This window comes from Heptranchias perlo, chromosome 27 (genome assembly GCF_035084215.1).
Source record: "Heptranchias perlo isolate sHepPer1 chromosome 27, sHepPer1.hap1, whole genome shotgun sequence".
In the NCBI taxonomy this organism is placed as follows: Eukaryota; Metazoa; Chordata; class Chondrichthyes; order Hexanchiformes; family Hexanchidae; genus Heptranchias; species Heptranchias perlo.
Window position 1 is genome coordinate 14,653,584 of NC_090351.1, and position 18,571 is coordinate 14,672,154.

At 41.2% G+C, this 18,571-nt stretch overlaps 1 protein-coding gene across 1 annotated transcript in view; it reads left to right on the plus strand.

Moving 5' to 3' along the window:
* ppfia4 (PTPRF interacting protein alpha 4) overlaps positions 1-18,571 on the plus strand; it is a 560,134-nt gene that overhangs the window by 516,372 nt on the left and 25,191 nt on the right. The window contains exons 17-21 of the mRNA XM_068007385.1: positions 364-503; positions 2,924-3,096; positions 8,269-8,362; positions 13,826-13,907; positions 16,997-17,197. Of these exons, the coding sequence (XP_067863486.1) occupies positions 364-503; positions 2,924-3,096; positions 8,269-8,362; positions 13,826-13,907; positions 16,997-17,197 (690 nt within the window). The remainder of the gene's footprint in view (positions 1-363; positions 504-2,923; positions 3,097-8,268; positions 8,363-13,825; positions 13,908-16,996; positions 17,198-18,571) is intronic.

Below are 18,571 nucleotides of genomic sequence, written 5' to 3' on the forward strand. Positions count from 1 at the left end.
CGATCCTTGCGGCCCCCCACTAGTTACTGACTGGCAACCTGAGAATGACCCGTTTATCCCTACTCTCTGTTTTCTGTCCTTTAGCCAATACTCTATCCGTGCTAATATTTAACCCCCAACCCCATGAGCCCTTACCCTGTGTAACAACCTTTTATGTGGCATCTTATCGAATGCCTTTTGAAAATCCAAATGTACTACATCCACTGGTTCCCCTTTATCAACCCTGCTGGGTACATCCTCAAATAAATTTGTCAAACATGATTTCACTCATATGATATATTGTTGCTGTTGGATTATTAGACTGTGTCTTCAGGACAGCAATTCTGCAACTACACTCATTTCACCTTTCAACATGTGCTTAAGTCTCCAGTGACACGGGATGACAACCGTGAAGATAAAACCACAATCAAATGTGAAACGTCCCCTCCTTCCTCACCGAGGACCATGAGGCTGGAAAAGCTGGCACACTCACTCCAGTCAACTAGTCAAGAAGAAGGTCGAGGGTAAGGAGACTCATTTTTAGTTTGAAAAAAAATGTTAAATGAATTCTGTGGTGCACAACAGTCCCAGAAATTGGTGGCATGTAAATTTATGTCTCTGATTTCCCCAGAGTTACAACATCAGCCATGTCATTATGGTGAGGTATCCAGGTGTTGTATGAGAAATGTAACCTGTTACAGCACAGTGCGATAGATATGGAACGCACAATCCCAATACTTAATTTGTCCCATGTGACATGAGTACCTAAGTGAGCCACACTTGGGTTCAAAGATAACCTCATTTCTGCTTCCTCTATCTGTACCTCAGACTGTTAAATTATTTTTTTTCGTTATCAAAAATATCTCATTTGCGTAATTTATTCAGGTGTGAGAACTGGGAATAATTTCCTCCTCCAGTTAGTCCCAGGAAGTGCCTCTGAATTCTAAAATGATCTTTTTAACAGTTTGTCACAGTCTATCTCTATGACTCATTTGCACTGTAAATATGTTTTAAAATCAGCATTTCAGGAAGGATGCGAAGTAAGGAGTGCCTTAGTATTTGCACTAGATATTAATTTCGTGTTTGGAGTGGCAAAAAGACAATAAGCAGGAAATTCAATCCATAACAAGTTATCAAGTATAAAGTTGGTAGGCCTTTTGAAAATGTCATTTTGAGGCTGCTAATTGAATTTCAAGGTGGTAGCCTAGTACTGTGAGGAGCAAAAGTTGATTCTGATATGGGCCAGTTGTCTACCGCTTTGGTGTCGATGTGAAGCAGTTCTCAGTGCACATTGTTGCAAAACTGGTAGTTTAACCGGGGAGTCGGGCCAGCCATCTGGTTGCGGACTGCACTCAATATAAGTGTGAGACTACCTTCGGGGTCAACTTTACACCAGTTGCGGTGCAAGCCTCCGACAGCAGACATAACCATGTCGACCTAATTTGTCCCATTTGCCCAATGTTTGTTGTAAGGTGCAGCCAAGCACATGGACAGCATCACGTTGTACTTCACAAGGTGGATAATATGGATAAGAAAAGATGAGCCCATCTCAGCTCATCCACCCAGAAGGAACTTGCAGTGTCCAACTACTAAATGATTCCAGGGTTTTTACTTCCAACTATCTGGGAGTCCATTCTATGTATTGATCTCTTTTGTGCGTGAAGAACTTCCTGACATCAATCCTAAATTGACCTTTCACTTGTTTGTACCTGTGCCCTCTTGCCCTACAGTCGTGGTTTAATTCCTAGCAGCGAATCTGGACTGCAGAGGTTTGAAGTCACTGTGTCTCTTGCCAAAACCTGACAAATTTAGCAGCCATTCCTATCCAGATTGCAGAGATTTGAATTTCATGCCTCTTTCCTCTCTCTGGATGGGAGAGCATTAGGATTTGGTCAAGTATCAGTCTGCCCAGCTTCATTGCTGCTGGGCAGAGAATGATATGAGAACTGGCAATGGAATTTAGTTTGTTACATAGGAACAGGAGTAGGCCATTCATCCCATCAAACCTGTTTCACCATTCAATAGATCATGGCTGATCTGTACCTCAACTGCATTTACCTGCCTTGGTTCCATATCCCTTTATACCCTTACCTAACATATATCTATCAATCTCAATTTTTACATTTTCAATTGACTTAGCCTCAACAGCTTTTTGGAGGAAGAGAGTTCCAGATTTCCACTACCCTGTGTGTGTAGAAGTGTTTTTTTTTTATTCATTCTTGGGATGTGGGCAACGCTGGCAAGGCCAGCATTTATTGCCCATCCCTAATTACCCTTGAGAAGGTGGTGGTGAGCCGCCACTTTGAACTGCTGCAGTCCGTGTGGTGAAGGTTCTCCCACAGTGCTGTTAGGTAGGGAGTTCCAGGCTTCCCGACATTACCCCTGAACAGCCTAGGTTATGCCCCCTTGCTCTCGACTCCCCCACCAGAGGAAATAGTTTCTCTCTATCCACCCTATCAAATTCTTTAATCATCTTAAACACCTCAATTAGATCACCCCTTAATCTTCTATACTGCAGGGAATACAGGCCCAGTCTATGCAACGTGTCCTTATAATTTAACCCTTTTAGCCCTGGTATGATTCTGGTGAATCTGCGCTACACCCCCACCAAGGCCAATATATACTTCCTGGGTTGCGGTGTTGACTCTGCATTACTTATTACATGAACTGAGACCGGTACCTACCATATTAACTGGCCTCATAAAGACATAGGTAGTTTTAAAATCCCTTCTGTTTTAATAGTAGTCCAGATTATGATAAAGTATCTTACAAACAGAATTAACAATGCTTGACGGTAAGCTTTTGGATACAGAATTTATTGAAGGTGGAAGCAGATTATTGACAATTGACCGCGGTATAAGCGGACTCCTCTCAGTTGTCTTACGTGTCCTCTTGGGATTATCTTGCTTCGTTTATGATTACTGTTGTGATGGTTGCTTTTTAGCATGTTGACTGCAGAGGAGCTGGCTAGCAATCCCAGCAGCAACAACAGCAGCCAGGACTCGCTGCATAAAGCCTCAAAGAAGAAGGGCATCAAATCATCCATCGGCCGCCTGTTTGGCAAGAAGGAGAAGGGACGGCTGGGCCAGCTCGGCAAGGAAATGGCGTCAATACACGGTACGTACGGCTGGTTTTAAAAAAGTGAATTAAATCTCCCTGAGGGCTTGGCGAGTTTATTCAGTGAGTAACTGAGTCATATGGACCAGGAAGTGCCAATCTGATTACAGGTCAGTGCTGAATTAGCTGCTCTTAGCCAGGGAGATGGTAGCGGTGTTCAACTAGCCTCAGAGTCCTTGGATTGGGGTAGGGGAAATCAGCCAGGGTTCCTGCTCCTGCTCAAAGTGTAAGTATGATATCAGGCTCCCCCCTGCAGTCCAAAAGCCTGCCGACACTCACTGTCAAGGCACACACGTGAATATTGGGCATCTGGGCAAAGTACAACTGGCACCCAGGGAACGATACATCAATAAATAGAAGGGGGGAGAAAATTGGTGGAAAAATAGTAAATTAAATGAGATTCTATCTTTTGAGTTCATCTGTTAACATGGGGCCATAGTGTCATAGTATCAAGCCTGTTTTCATAAGTAATTAACACGGACAGGCTAGAAACCCCAAATAATAATTTCCAAGTACCACCAGGAGATGGAGGGAGAATGAAATAACTTCTTAAGAATGGAAATGGAAAACCTCTAGAAGACGCACCTCTACTCACACAGCCACAAATGAAATGATTGCTGATGGCACACAGTGGACCGCACGATTATAGACCGTGTAATTGTCTAATTTATTTGTTGTGCCAGAATTGCAAAACAAACCATCTCCACTTCATTTTTCCAACAGTCCATTAAGAATTTGTATTTCTCCTGGTGTTGCTTCATGGTGCTGAAATTTCCTCTGATTTTTGCTTTGGGCCTTTGAAAACAAAATTACAGAAATACTCAAAATGCTGACCATGTCAGCAACTCCATTGTTCATCTGATTAGTTTCACTTTTGGTGACGTATATTCTGAAATTAAAACTAATTTGCTGGACTAAAGTCAGGGCACTGCGATGTGGGGGAGGAGGGAACATGCGGAGCTCAAGGAGTATTGAAGTGGGAATTGTAACTGGCCCGATGGAATACTTACAGTTATTGGAATCTGACAACTGTGACCTTTCAGTTTATTCATCTTAAGCTGCTCTCAATTGTAACCTTTGCCCCTCATGGTGTGTGTGACATTTGTGTTTTACTGCACCTGTTCTGGGCTCCATGAGGACAAACTTTGACTGTGTTTTTGGAGGGGGTGGGTGTTATATTTAAGTTGACTTTGCTCCTTTTAGTGCCATTTGTTTAATAAAGTCTCAGGTTTCGCATGCAAAGTTTTTAGGGTTAAAACTGTCAGAAAATCAGTAGTTTTACTATATGTAAAAAAAACACTGCCATTTAATTCAGTGCCATAGTGAGTTACAGGCTCCCTTCCCATTTCACTGTGTAAACTGTTAAATAGCCTGACAAATAGTTTGATACAAATCTGACCAGTTTTGTAATTTGGAACAGTCTAAATGCCCTTCCTTCCCTGCAATTTTAATTTTGTTCAAGAAGTGTTGCCACATGTACAAGCTGGCATGATTGCCAATATGTATAGGTTGGTGTAATGTGTTCTTTGTGTATCTACACTGACATCAGTCACTGACAAATACACAATACACTGAATACCAATAGTTTACATTGTTCTGGTGCTGCCCGTCTTGGTTGCTTGCCTGTTGTGATTCTAAGCGATACAGAGCAGGGAGGTCTCCAGTTCAATTCTGTCTGTGCTGAATTAGCTGATCTCAGCCCAGGTGATGGTCTGGAGCTACAAATGATTTCTGCTTCCTTAAACTGGGGAGGAGAAAAAAACCTATCAGGACTTCCACTCCTGATCACAATTCAGTGACCACCATTGGACCACCATGCGTGGACATCTGGTGAGGGTGTATTTGGGTTAAGCTGTGATGCCTTTCTTAGTTGAATAGGTCACCAATCCTCACTGTCCAGACTCATACTTGGTGATGGTACTAATATATGCCATTAATGAGTCGCAGCATTCAAGAGAGTAGCAGTGGGGAAAGGAAATCGGAGGGGAAATTGGAAAGAGGAAAACAATCTTACCTGTGGTGCTGTGACCTGCAGTATTATCTAGTCATTATGCTGTACCTCGAGTGCACCAGGCAATACATTTGAGCGCGAGAATAAAGATGTAACATTTAAAAGGGCATTTTAAAAATAGCTGTATATTTTGCATACGAGTAAATCTACATATTGTTTTCTTCTCCCTTCTCATAGGATATGGATATTTTGGTAAGTAGTAACAATTTAAATTATATGGTGTGTGTGAGGGGGAGAGGGGTGGTTTTAACTAGTTAAATGATATATTTGGATACTTGTTTTGGACAAGATATATGGAAATGTAATAGAATAGTACAAGAATCTAAGATATCTTTCACTGCTACCGTTAAAATCCTTGTTTTGACAATTGGGATGGGAGTGCTTATTTCACAGGTACTCGGGGGGCTAACAAGGCTCAGGAAGGGGTCAGTTTTACTGTAAAAATACTTAACTGGAGGAGGGCTAATTTCAGTGAGTTAAAAATGGATCTTGTCCAGGTGGATTGGAATCAAAAATTAGCAGGCAAAACAGTAATTGAACAATGGGGGGCCTTCAGGGAGGAGATGGTTCAAGTACTAAGTAGACACATTCCCACAAGGGAGCTCCCTGGATAACTAAAGATATAGGGATTAAAATGAAACAGAAAAAGGAGGCTTCTGACAAATGTAAAGTTCATAATACAGTAGAGAACCAAGCTGAATACAGAAAGTATAGAGGCGATCTAAAAAAGGGAATAAGAGGGGCGAAGAGAGAGTATGAGAATAGATTAGCAGCTAACATAAAAGGGAACCCAAAAGAATTCTATAAATATATAAATAGTGAAAGGGTAGTCAAAGGAAGGGTGGGACTGATTCGGGACAAAAAAGATGATCTTGTGGAGGCAGAGGGTATGGTCTTCACTAGAGAAGAGAATGCTGCCAATGTAACAGTAAAGGAGGAGGTAGTAGCAATATTGGATAGGATAAAAATAGATTAAGAGAAGATACTTAAAAGGTTCACAGTACTCAAAGTTGAAAAGTCATCTGGTCCAGATGGGATGCATCCTAGGTTACTGAGGAAAGTAAGGGTAGAAATTGCGGAGGCTCTGGCCACAATCTTCCAATCCTCCTTAGATATGGGGACGGTGCCAGAGGACTGGAGGACTGCAAATGTTACACCCCTGTCCAAAAAAGTGGAGAGGGATAAACCCAACACCTGCCAGTCAGCCTAACTGGTGGGGAATCTTATAGAGACAATAATCTGGGAAAACATTAATTGGCACTTGGAAAAGTATGGACTGATAAATGAAAGTCAGCATGGATTTGTTAAAGGAAAATTGTGTTTGACTAACTTAATTGAGTTCTTTGATGAAGTAATGGAGGGGGTTGATGTTGTGTATGTGGACTTTCAACAGGCATTTGATAAATTATCACATAATAGACTTGTTAGCAAAATTAAAGCCCATGAGATTGAAGGGACAGTGGCAGTGTGGATACAAAATTGGCTAAGGGAGAAAAAACAGAATAGTGGTGAACGGTTGTTTTTCAGACTGGAGGGAATTATACAGTGGTGTTCCCCAGGGGTCGGTATGAGGACTTTTTGATATATATTAATGACCGGGACATGGGTATACAGAGTATAATTTTGCATAGGTTTGCAGATGACATGAAACTCGGAAATGTAGTAAGCAATGTGGAGGATAATAACAGACTTAAGGAGGACATAGACAGACTCATGAAATGGGCAGAGACATGGCAGATGAAATTTAATGCAGAGAAGTGGGAAGTGATACATTCTGGTAGGAAGAATGAGGAGAGGGAATATAAACTAAATGGTACAATTTTAAAGGGGGTGCAGGAACAGAGAGACAAAATAGATAAAGTAGACAAAATTTCCCTGGTATGACCAATACACTAAATTTTACATGTCTTTTACACTGTAGCACCACTTCTATTTTCAGAAACGGCAAAGAGTACACAAATCTTTGAAGGTGGCAGGACAAGTCTCAAAAGCATTTGGATCCTTTGCTTTATTAATAGAGGCATAGAGTACAAAAGCAAGGAAGTTATACTAAACCTTTTATAAAATACTGGTTAGGCCTCAGCTGGAGTATTGTGTTCAATTCTGGGCACCGCACTTTAGGAAGGATGTCAAGGCCGTAAAGGGGGTGTAGAATAGATTTATTAGAATGGTACCAGGGATGAGGGATTTCAGTTATGTGGAGAAGCTGAGGTTGTTCTCCTTGGAGCAGAGAAGGTCAAGATGAGATTTGATAGAGGTGTTCAAAATCATGAACGGTTTTGATAGAATAAATAAGGAGAAACTGTTTCCAGTGACAGAAGGGTCGGTAACCAGAGGGGACAGATTTAAGATCGGCAAAAGAACCAGAGGCAACATGAGGAAACATTTTTTATGCAGCGAGTTATGATCTGGAATGCACTGCATGAAAGGATGGTGGAAGCAGATTTAATAACTTTCAAAAGGGAATTAGATAAATACTTGAAGGGGAAAAATTTACAGCGCAATAGGGAAAAAGCAGGGGAGTGGGACTATTTGGATAGCTCTTTCAAAGAGCCGGCGCAGGCACGGTGGGCCAAATGACCGCCTCCTGTGCTGTATCATACTATGAAACTATATATGGGAAAATTCTCTGGTTAACCTGACAAGAATTGTTTACTTTTGGTTTTTTTTGGGACCCTAGAAGATTTTTTTCTCCCTTTTGTAGGTCTTTCTCTTCCTCTCACTTCCCCCCATTCACAACATACCCCAAATAAGAAGAAAAGCAGCCAACCTGCTGCCAGATCTCTGCCAATGACACTCCTGAGACTTCTACTAGGAGATGCGTAAGAATGGCATGGGCCACTTCCACCTCCCCCCCCCCCATCCCTGACCTCCAGTCAGCACCTTGTACTGACAGCATGGCTGAGATGGGGACTGTGCCAACTGGAGCGTTGTAAGCATGAATCCACATCCTATCGACAAGGCATTGGCACATCAATATCTTGTACCACCGCAGTCCTATTGCTTCTGTTATATCGTATGTTTGCTTGCAGTGACATCTTTGCTTTAATCCATCAGTAGATGTCGGAATCCAACTTTCATCCATTTTTAACTATTGGAATTTTGATTAAAGTAAAAATAAGATCAGTGCTTTTTCTCAGTGTTCATTTATTGTTAACTAGGTGGCATGTTGGATGCAGAAATGGGCATCCAGGACTCCCTTACTCTGGGAAAACTTGGAACACAAGCAGAGAGGGACCGAAGGCTAAAGAAAAAGTATGTTTTAGTCATTTTAAAAACATGTAAGAGTCCTTATCATGTGGTTGTTTTCAATACTACTTGAATAATATTTATTTTTTTCAATGGAAGAAAAGCAATACCTGCTCTAGCATTCATACCCCCTCCCCTTGATCCCATTGCATCACCTGCTATTCCACATCTAGTAGGGTTGTTAGACAATCAAATGTATCTGTACTATGATATGAGGGTTCTGTAAGTGCCTCTATAACTCTGTGCCACAGTTTTATCAGTGCCCCTTTGTAGCCTGGTACCAGGGATCTGTCAGTACCCCTCTGCAACATAATGCTTGGGTCCTAATGCCCCTTTATAACGTAGTGCCAAGACTCTGCCAATGCTTTTTAACCTGATGACATGGCTCTACCAATGTTTCTCTGTAATCTAGTGTCTGGAGCCTGCCAGTACCTTCATGTAGCCTGGTGCTAGGAGATGCTTTTACCCTTCGCTCTTCCCTTTCTCCCTAGTGTGAAACTACCTCACTTCCACTAGGCACCTTGCCTATGATGAGCTGACCAAGACTGGGAACCCACCATATGTGGAACCCTGGGTGTGAAACTTTTCTTCCACTCTGTGATACAACGAAGAAACTTCAATAGTGCAATGCCCCAAGTCCTAGAACTCCAGCTTTCTTTAACTAATTATGTCTTTTTTTAAAGCTTTGGTCAAGTATCTTGAATGTTTCAGTAAATGAAGATAGTTGTAACTTTTTATTGGTTCTTTTGTTCTATTTTCAAAGCATCAGAGGAACTCTGCTGAAAGGCAGACTCAAGTGTAACAATTTCTTATTCTAATGTGGTTCCTTATTGACTAGCACTTAAAGGGACCCACAGGAGAACCGCCGCCCTTAAAAAGTTAAACCCAAAACAGTTTAATTCTGCCAGTATATCTTAAACTGTAGCCTGGTATTTGGTTTATTACATGATCACTGAGGTAGCTCCTCAAGTGTCTTTGACCACTCTGTGACTAAGAAAAATATAGTCCACTGGACTTCATCAGAAAACATTGAACAGAATGATAGAGATTCTGATGTTTTGATGTTTTAATGTTTTGTTCCAATCCAACCATAAGGCATTATTTATGTTCATGATTTTGCAGTCGTCCTTTTACTTTATTTTACATAAGTATTGTTTGTTAATGCCAGCTAGCAACACGCATGTAGTTTTATTTTCTCTATTTCTCTCCATTTATTCTTTCATCCACTTATGAACAGTTCTGGGTAAGTTCTGTTCACTGAGTGCCCTTTGTGTTAGTTGCATTTTTCTTCCTCTCCCTCATGGCCTCTGATTGTTACACTTTAGTTTTTTTTTGAAGTGTGATTTTTATTGATTGTTAACAAGCTGGTCTACCGTTTCTCTGAAAGATTTCAGTGTGCCTTAGAAATCAAAACCTAGGTCCTGTTGGGTGAATCTCACTAAATAAGCACAAAATCTGCACTCAAAATCTGCTTTCTTTGCATTTAGTCATCAGCCAATGATGTAATGGCCTGAAATTGCTTTAAAAAGAATGGTGAGTTCAACAGTGCTCACCATTGTTAGCGGTCAAATGAAAAAGCAAGTTCCAGCATTCGCACATGCACAGACAAACACGGAAATCCGGAACTTGCTCTTCCTGGTTCACCAGCGATCTGACAGGTTCGCCTTAAAGGGATATTGCCATCTGCAATCAGCAGAATCAACGGACCAGCACCAACTTGCTTTTCTGTCTAGCTGGAAACTAACTAATATCACAAATCAGGTACACTTAAATATACCAGGTCTAAACTAAGGTTTAACAGCATGCTAAGTCTTTATGACTGCCAAACAACTAAAAATTAACTTTTAAAAACGTGGAGTCTCATTACTCCTTATTTTAATAGATTTTGGTCACTAAAAAAAAATTAAATTTTAAAAAATCAACTTTTTCCTTCTGTCTCTTTTATTTAATTCGCTTATTTCTTACCCTCTTTTTTTCGCTGTCTATAACTGTTCTTACACATGATTTTATTGTTGTAGTTTTCACTTCCTGGTTTTTACATTGCAGCTTGCACTTCAAGGTTTTGACTCTTCGTTGCTTTTCAAGGATGCTGCAATCTGATTGGCCGAGGGGAGAGATCGATCCTCTCGCTTCTTCCATGGGCCCTGACTTCGCTGGAACTAACGCTGGGCTCTTCTCCGCTTCCTATTAGGGGAAGTGCCCGCAGTAAAGACCGCGGTAAGTTAGTGGGTGAGTATAAATCTATGGAGCGGCGAGTGCTGTTCGTTCGCCCCTTAGAGCAATTTGCGGGCCAATGAGTTATTTTTTCATCCCCTCTGTAGGTTACTATGAGTCTTTCCATGTGTCAGGTATCTTTCACTGACAAAGAACGTAGCTCAGAGTAACTTGCTTCCAAGCTGGGTGTGACTTGCTCCCTCTGTTTTGAAGTGCTTAACCAGCCAGGAAATTGCTCTGAACGGCAAAACAACAGTGCCCGTCGCTCATTAGATTTAAATCTCACCCACTAAGCATCCGCGGGCTTTTCGGCGGCAACTTCCTTCAATGGCGAGCTTAAACACATGTAGTGTTCTTTCCCGGGCTTCTCTGAGCTGTGTGAGCAGGGAAAGGATCTCTCTGTCCCTTCAACCAATTAGCTTGAAGCATCATAGACAAGCTGTGCAGACTAAGAACCAAGAAGTGTCTGATAGATTAGTAAATTCATTATAAAATCAGTTAGAGAAAGTGAAATAAAGAGAGGGTAAGATTAAGAGAGAGATAAAAGAGACAGAAAGACAAAGTAAAAAAAAAAAAATTTTAAATTTATAAGTTTTTTTTAAATGTGCATAAACTATTAAAACCGGGAGGAATGAGACTCCACATTTTTAAAAATTAATTTTCAGTACCAGAGAGATTGTTCAGCAGCCATTAATACTTACCATGCTGTTAAAAGTTAGTTTAGACCTGATATAACTCAGCGTAGCTTTTTTCTGGAGAGATTAGTTAGCTTCCAGCTGGGCAGGAGAGCAAGTTCATGCTGGTCTATTCATTCCAGCCGGTGAGCGCTCTTTACTGCGAAGCTTTCAGATCAGCAGGGAATCAGGAAGAGCAATTTCTGGATTTCCACGTTTGACTGTGCATGTGCGCTCTTCAGAACTTGCTCTTCCATTTTCCCTGAAATAACGGTGAGCTCTGTTCAGTTCACCATTATTTTTTGAGCAATATCTGGGCCATTATCTTTCCCCAAGGACATAATAAAAATTGGGAATTTACCGTTAAATTAACTGCAGTTGTTACTGTTGTTCTAACATCCTGTGATGCCGAAATATCCTTTGATAATATGAACCATTTTTATTAGGTCCCTAGGAGTGAGATTTGTAGAGAACTATAGCAGTATCTTAATTTGTATCTTGAGGAAGGGCCATTGAGGGCACTCACGAATATAAATGGCCCAGACTACAGGTTGCCATTGATAATGCAAACCCAGATTTGTTTGGCCTTTGGGACCTGCTGACATTAAAATCCTCCAGCCTTGGCCCACTGACTGTGCGGAGCCAATTCCATGCACTTCCATACATGCGTCATGATTCTGTTTCATGTTAATGCACCACCTGTGTGCATTGTGCTACATATTATGCCACAGAGTATTTGTTGCACCTATTTAACCTCAATGGGTTAGGTGTCCAAAATGACTTGTATTTTCTTTAATGCAACCTACATGTCCTTTTATCCCAGGATAAAATGGCCTATGAATTTGTGCAAGGCCAAAATTCATTCAGAGTATTTTACTCCAGCCTTCAATTCTTGTAAGTCAGTAATTTTCAAACCTAATGAAAACACAGCAGGTCCATCAACATTTGAAAAGAGAAAAGATGGGCTAACATTTCAAGTGGGACCTTTCATCAGTAACTTGGCAACACATCCAGTTCTAGTATGAATCAGCCCTGGATAAGGGAGATCTGTTGACTTGCCTACAGTACTACCAGCTTTTCTAGAAGCATGTCTTAACTCATCTCACAGAATTGTCCTTTCCATGTACTCTAATCTGTTTTAATTTTTTATTAGTACTTTGGTTTTGGTTTTCCACAACAAAATCATCTCCTTTCCTCAATACTGCACTGCATGCCCTCTAACGCTTGCTTGACTTTTAACTTGAGAGTAACATCGAATCTATGTTTGGCTTATCAATATCTTGTACTACCATGGTATACAAATGTACTTTTTTGAACCTGAAGTATATTTTCAAGCAAGAGAACATCATCAAAACACTGACTAGAGGGATTTGTGAATTTTTTGGCCTATATTACAGAGTAAGACTGACAGAATCACACTCCTGAAATATCCTAAAATTTCAAATCCTACACCTGCAGCGTTAGACAGTTTGAAGAGGCAGGCTGCCAAAACCTGATTCCACATTGCTCAAATCTCTTTTACATACAAAATATAACTTGTGCAGCAAGCTCCGCCTCAGACTGTTTGCGACACAGGTGAATTTGCAGGCTGCCATTACACACAATGATAGATTTAAATAAAATCCTGGATTTTTAACTGATGTTTCAAGATTTGAGTTTTATCTCCAATCTCCATTCCAGTGGAATATTCCTAAATATTCTGGGCTGTTGTTCGCAGTTCTTAAGTTTGGATCAGAATTGAGTTTCTTGTTTGTAATAAGTAAAAATAGAACATAATTTAAGCTTGTATATTTGTTTGTTGCACTAATGTGCATTTTTTTGAAAACAGACTTGAGTTAGCATTACCCCTTTGATAGGTTCTCGCATTTACAAAATTCCTTGTAGTTTCAATCAGAAATAACATTTCACATTTTAGGGCCATGTGTTCTTATTTGTAGTCGATGATCATTATCACAGCAGGTAATATTGAGATTAAATTGCAACCTGTCAATTTTTTTCTTGAGAAGTGACCTATTATTTATAAATAGTAGCACCATGCTCATTCCGCCCTATTGGGTTTGTGGGCTGTGCAAAATGTTACTGTGTTCCAACTGACCGACAGTCTGGCCCAATGTAAAAGGTTAAACATGGGAATAGGGATAGGTGGAGGGATAGGTTTGTTACCAGATACATCAACTGATTCAAGATGGAACGGACGACGGTGAGATAAGCCTTGTTAACCCTTTCCAAACCGATTAGACTTCCTTTGAGCAGTTCTCACAAAGAAACAAAATGATGAGAGAATTGAAGTGCAATATTTTTTCTGTGTAGAAGGCTAGAAATGTAAAAATGAAATGGACAGTCTGATCTATGTGATGTAACCGAAGTGAATCCTTTAAAAATTTGATTCATTTGGGTTTCCAGGCTTTTGAAAGGATAGTGCAAAAATCAAAACTGAACTTTCCTCCCTTTAGAGGAGTTAGTAAATACTTTTGCAACCGGATCAGAGGTTCCAACCTGAATTGAATCCAACACTTCGCTTTTGGTGAGGCATTAGTCAAAGGAACACAATAAGCTGATCTTAATTGTAATTGTCTTCTAGGCATGAGCTGCTGGAGGATGCTCGGAGGAAAGGTATGCCATTTGCACAATGGGATGGACCAACAGTAGTATCGTGGCTTGAGGTAAATGCCTGTAGAGCTGTCAGCTTTGGAATTAAGACATACGACCATTAAAATTGTGAACACAGATGTGTTGCTGCTCCATTTTTATTACCCAGCTCTCAACCCCTGTTTTCCTAGACTCAAATTTTACTCTGATAATTCAAACTAAATATGAAGTACAATTTACTGGATCTTTAGATAATTGGAAATGCAATTTTTCCTAGACTGCACTTTCTAGTTAAGACTGTGAACAAAGACCTGAAAATTATATTTAATTTAGAAAGGTGCAAGAAACAAAAAAAATTGTTTAGTCTGGTATTGTTTTCTAAACCACTGTAAGATATTATTGTTTTGTCAACTAATCAATTGTGGCCTGAACATCTATAGCAATGGCTTCTCTTCCCACCCCCAGTCAGTCCCCCAGGAATCTATCCTTGGCTGCTTCCTCGTCCTCATTTGTATGCTGCTCCTGGGTGGCATCATCTGCAGACATAGGGGCTGCTTCCACATATGTACCAATGACACCCAGTTTTACTTTCCACCACCTTTACCTTTCCACCATCTTTCTCTATCCCTCCACTACCTCTATACTATCAGACTGCTTGTCCAACATCCAGTTTTGAATGAGTCTTAACTTACTCCAGCTAAACATTGGGAAGACCAAAGCTGTCACCTTCAGTCCCCACCACAAACTCCGCTCTCCCGCCAGTGACTCTATCCCCATCCGTAGCCACTGTCTTAGACTGAGTCATATTGTTCGCATCCTCTGCTTCCTCTTTGGCCCCGAGCTCAGTTTCTGAGCCTATATCCTTTCCATCACAAAGACCACCTACTTCTACCTCTTGAACATCACCCGTTTCCAACCCTATCTCAGCCTATCCACCGCTGAAATCATCACACATGACTTTGTTACTTCTAGGCTCAATTACTTAGATTTTCTCCTTGCTAGCCTCCCATCCTCCACCCTCCATAAACTGCAGCTTGTACATAACTCTGCTGCAGGTATCCTATTCTGCATAGCGTCCTGCTCACTTATCGCCTGCATCTTCTCTGACCTACAATGCCTCAAATTATTTTTTTTTATTCTTGTATTTAAATCCCTCCGTGGCCTTGCCCCTCCCAGCCTTATAACTCACCCAAACTCTGTTCTTCTGATTCCAGCCTTTTGTGCCACCCCTCTCTTTAACCCACCATTGATAGCTGTGTCATCACTCATCTCAGTCCCACTCACTGGAATTCTCCTGCTTAAGCCCCTCCACTTTCCTCGCCTTCTTTAAGATTCTCTTTAAAACCCACCTCTCTGACCAAGCTTTGATCAACCCATCGAATCTCTTCTTTGGCTCAGTGCTCATTTTCCATATGTCTCTGTGCACCTTGGAGTGCTTTACTATGTTAAAGGTGCCTTGTAAATGCGAATTGATGTTTGAGTTTTTTTTCAAACAAGGCATTTTAAAGCTGCAGCAAGTACTCCACTTTCATAATGTGGGATTTTCAGGCCTCAAACTGCCTGCTTTATGTTGTTGGAGAGATGAAGTCGGCATGAAAAAGTATTTGCTGAACCTTTTTGTTAATTTTTTACGGTAGCAGAATCAGAGAAGCTGTGCACCATTTTTGACTAGATGATGCCACCCCCCAAGCCATTTGCTGGTTTGCTTTGATATCACTCAGGTCAGAACGTTTGCATGAAAACAAAAACAAAATCTTTGGCAAACTTTTTATTTATGAATCGGGTGCCCCTATATCTCCTGTCTACTCTGAAGTAGGCTGAGATAGCTGACTTCTTTTCTGAGAAGCTTGTCCTTTTCTTCTGCTGTTTGTAGGGTAGGTGAACTCTCTGATATTTGGGGCTCAATTTTGGGGGGCAAAGACGGGTGCATTGGGGGCGGGGGGGCTCCGAAAATCGCAGAAATCCCGTTCGGGTTCGGAAGCCGGCTCCAAACCGCCGACTTCCAAGTTTCCCAGGGACCCACGTCTGTGCTTGCAGGCAACCCGAAACCGGAAGTACCGCAGGCAATTAAAGCTGGCGGAATGACAGTTGAAGAGCCAAATGTATCTCATTGAAATACTTGAGGCACTTTACCTGTGACAGATGAAGGAATTGTAACGATTTTTAACTTACCTGGGTGGCTTGCCCACCGCTTCTGATTCACGCCTGGTGAAACTGAGGGCCAGATCAGGGATAAAGAAACTAAATAAATTACATAAAACACCATAGAAGGAAGTTAAAACACAAAACGAACCTACCTTTGCCCCCTGCTCCGATGTCCAATGGTCTCCCTCTCCGATCTCCCCCTCTTCACCCCCCCCCCCCATGTCCTCCCGATCTTCCCCTCACCCTCCCTGATCTTACCCTCGCCCTCCCCAATCTTCCCCTTGCCCTCCCCGATCTTCCATTCTCCCCCTGAATCTTCCACTCTTCCCCCCACCCCCCCCCCCCACCAACCCAGATCTTCAATTCCAGCGCCGGATGACGTCTCGCTCGCTCTCTTTCTTCCCCCCCCCCCTCCCCCCCCCCCCCCCCTCGTGTTGCAGCTCCTGACGGCAGCCGGCCTGTCAATCAGGCTGGCTGCCGGGCGGGAAACCCAGAGAGCAGGTGAATCATCAGCATTCAACATGCGATCGCGTCGAAAGCAGTAAGTTTTGTTCATGCAGGTTTGCCACGCGCACCTTCACCCCCTGCTGCCAACCCGCCATCATTGCAAAATCGACCCCTTGGTCTCACTGAGAGTGCAAATTCGTAAAAATCTACCCTCATTTAGTTTGCCATGGGTGAATTGATGCACGTAAAATTACACTCGGATGGCATTTCTGCATATTTAGTTCCTTCCCAGACCCCAATTAACAGGAAGGTGATTGCAAAGCATTGTCATACCATCTGATGACTATTTTGAGTTGGAGTTTCAGGGTATGTAGGTTTACTACAATATTTACTACGCATAGTCCACCGAAGGTTAACCTCTCCTCTTCCCCAAACAGCAATGGTATTTTAAGTTTCCAATGCAGTGGGGCTGCAATAAAATAGAGCACATTTTGTTTTAGAAGGAAAGGTGTCCAGCATATAAAAGCAGGAAATAATGTTCATTTTCCATGTTTGCTGTAACATTATACAGCTGTGGGTGGGAATGCCAGCCTGGTACGTTGCAGCCTGTCGAGCCAACGTGAAGAGTGGTGCTATCATGTCTGCCTTGTCTGACACAGAGATACAGAGGGAAATTGGAATCAGCAATCCCCTTCATCGATTGAAGCTCCGACTGGCAATACAGGAAATGGTGTCATTAACAAGTCCATCAGCACCACCTACATCAAGAACGGTAAGTTAATGGTGTGTTTTGAAATTGTTTGACAGTCTATTGTGCAAATACTTGGAAGCATATGGAACAGGGTGAGTTTAAAATATCCTGCATATTCCATACCTAAATGGGGAAGGTAGCATCCTATCAAAAATGTTCAGTGCTGGCATAAAGAGGAAGAGCAACACCTGAGTGCTTTAATCAGTTTAAGTTTTCCAACTCCAGATTGGAAGTTAATAAATGTAACTATTGGCAGGTAATTGTGTGCTAATTTAACCTGTAAATAGAATTCCACAGCTTCCCAATTACTTTCATCAAAACTCTTAAGATGCCAATCTTTATTGGAATTATTCCTGATAATTGGCCACTTACATGATTGGATTGCAGCATGCTCTGCTGATGTGGAGATGTTTTTGGTGACCTGCACCAGTTTTCTCAACATACACCCTATTACTTGGCAGTGATGAATAAGAAAGATTGCACTGAGATCGTGATGGTGAGGGAAGGGGGTATGTTGGTTGATCAGTGAAGGTAAATCTATGGTGAACACCATAGCACCACACACCTTCAGGTTCACTGTTGGTTAGATTCATGAATTCTTTCATCATGTGATATTTGTAAATAAATGGGAGTTCTAATATATATATATCAGATATTTCAATAGTGAACTTTGTAGTCAATCACAGCAGGGAAAAAAACAGTAAATGCTAATGAGATAACAACTGATTCTGATACATTGTGAAATGAGTTCACTGATGATTTTAAGGCAGTTTTAGTCAAACACATCATTTGTGCACTCTCCATATCATCCACCAAACAGTCCATTCCAGAAGCAGTAGGGCTACAATTATATAGAAATTAATAATTATTAAATGCATATATTGATGCAGTGAGTGACTTTAATTCTTTGAGATACTTGAACTTTATATTCAAAATATTTTAATGAAATATTAATGTAGTTGTTTCACCCTCAATAGCATATTTAAATAAAACAGTATTAATTTATAATGGTGATCACATTATTTGTGTACAAAAGATGAAAATAATAAAACTGAATAACACCCCCCCAACGCAATTGAAGTTTGCAGTTATATTGAAGGACAGAATCACTGGAGTGCTTTGAAAGCTGCAAACTCATCTTGGGAAGAAGGTTATAAAGTGCCGCATAACACTTGTAGTTTACGATTGAAGGATTCAGACATCATATTGTATTTATAATACATGCAGGTGTTTGATGTGCTTCTACTTAATATGTATTCAAGTACTTTATGCCCTTCTATATCAAAATCCAATACAAATAAGTTCATCCTGCTGTATTGCCCATTCAGATAGTGCAGGTAGAACGGCAATTTTAAACTCCTCCCCACCACTTTACTGTAATGAGATGGTTATGGC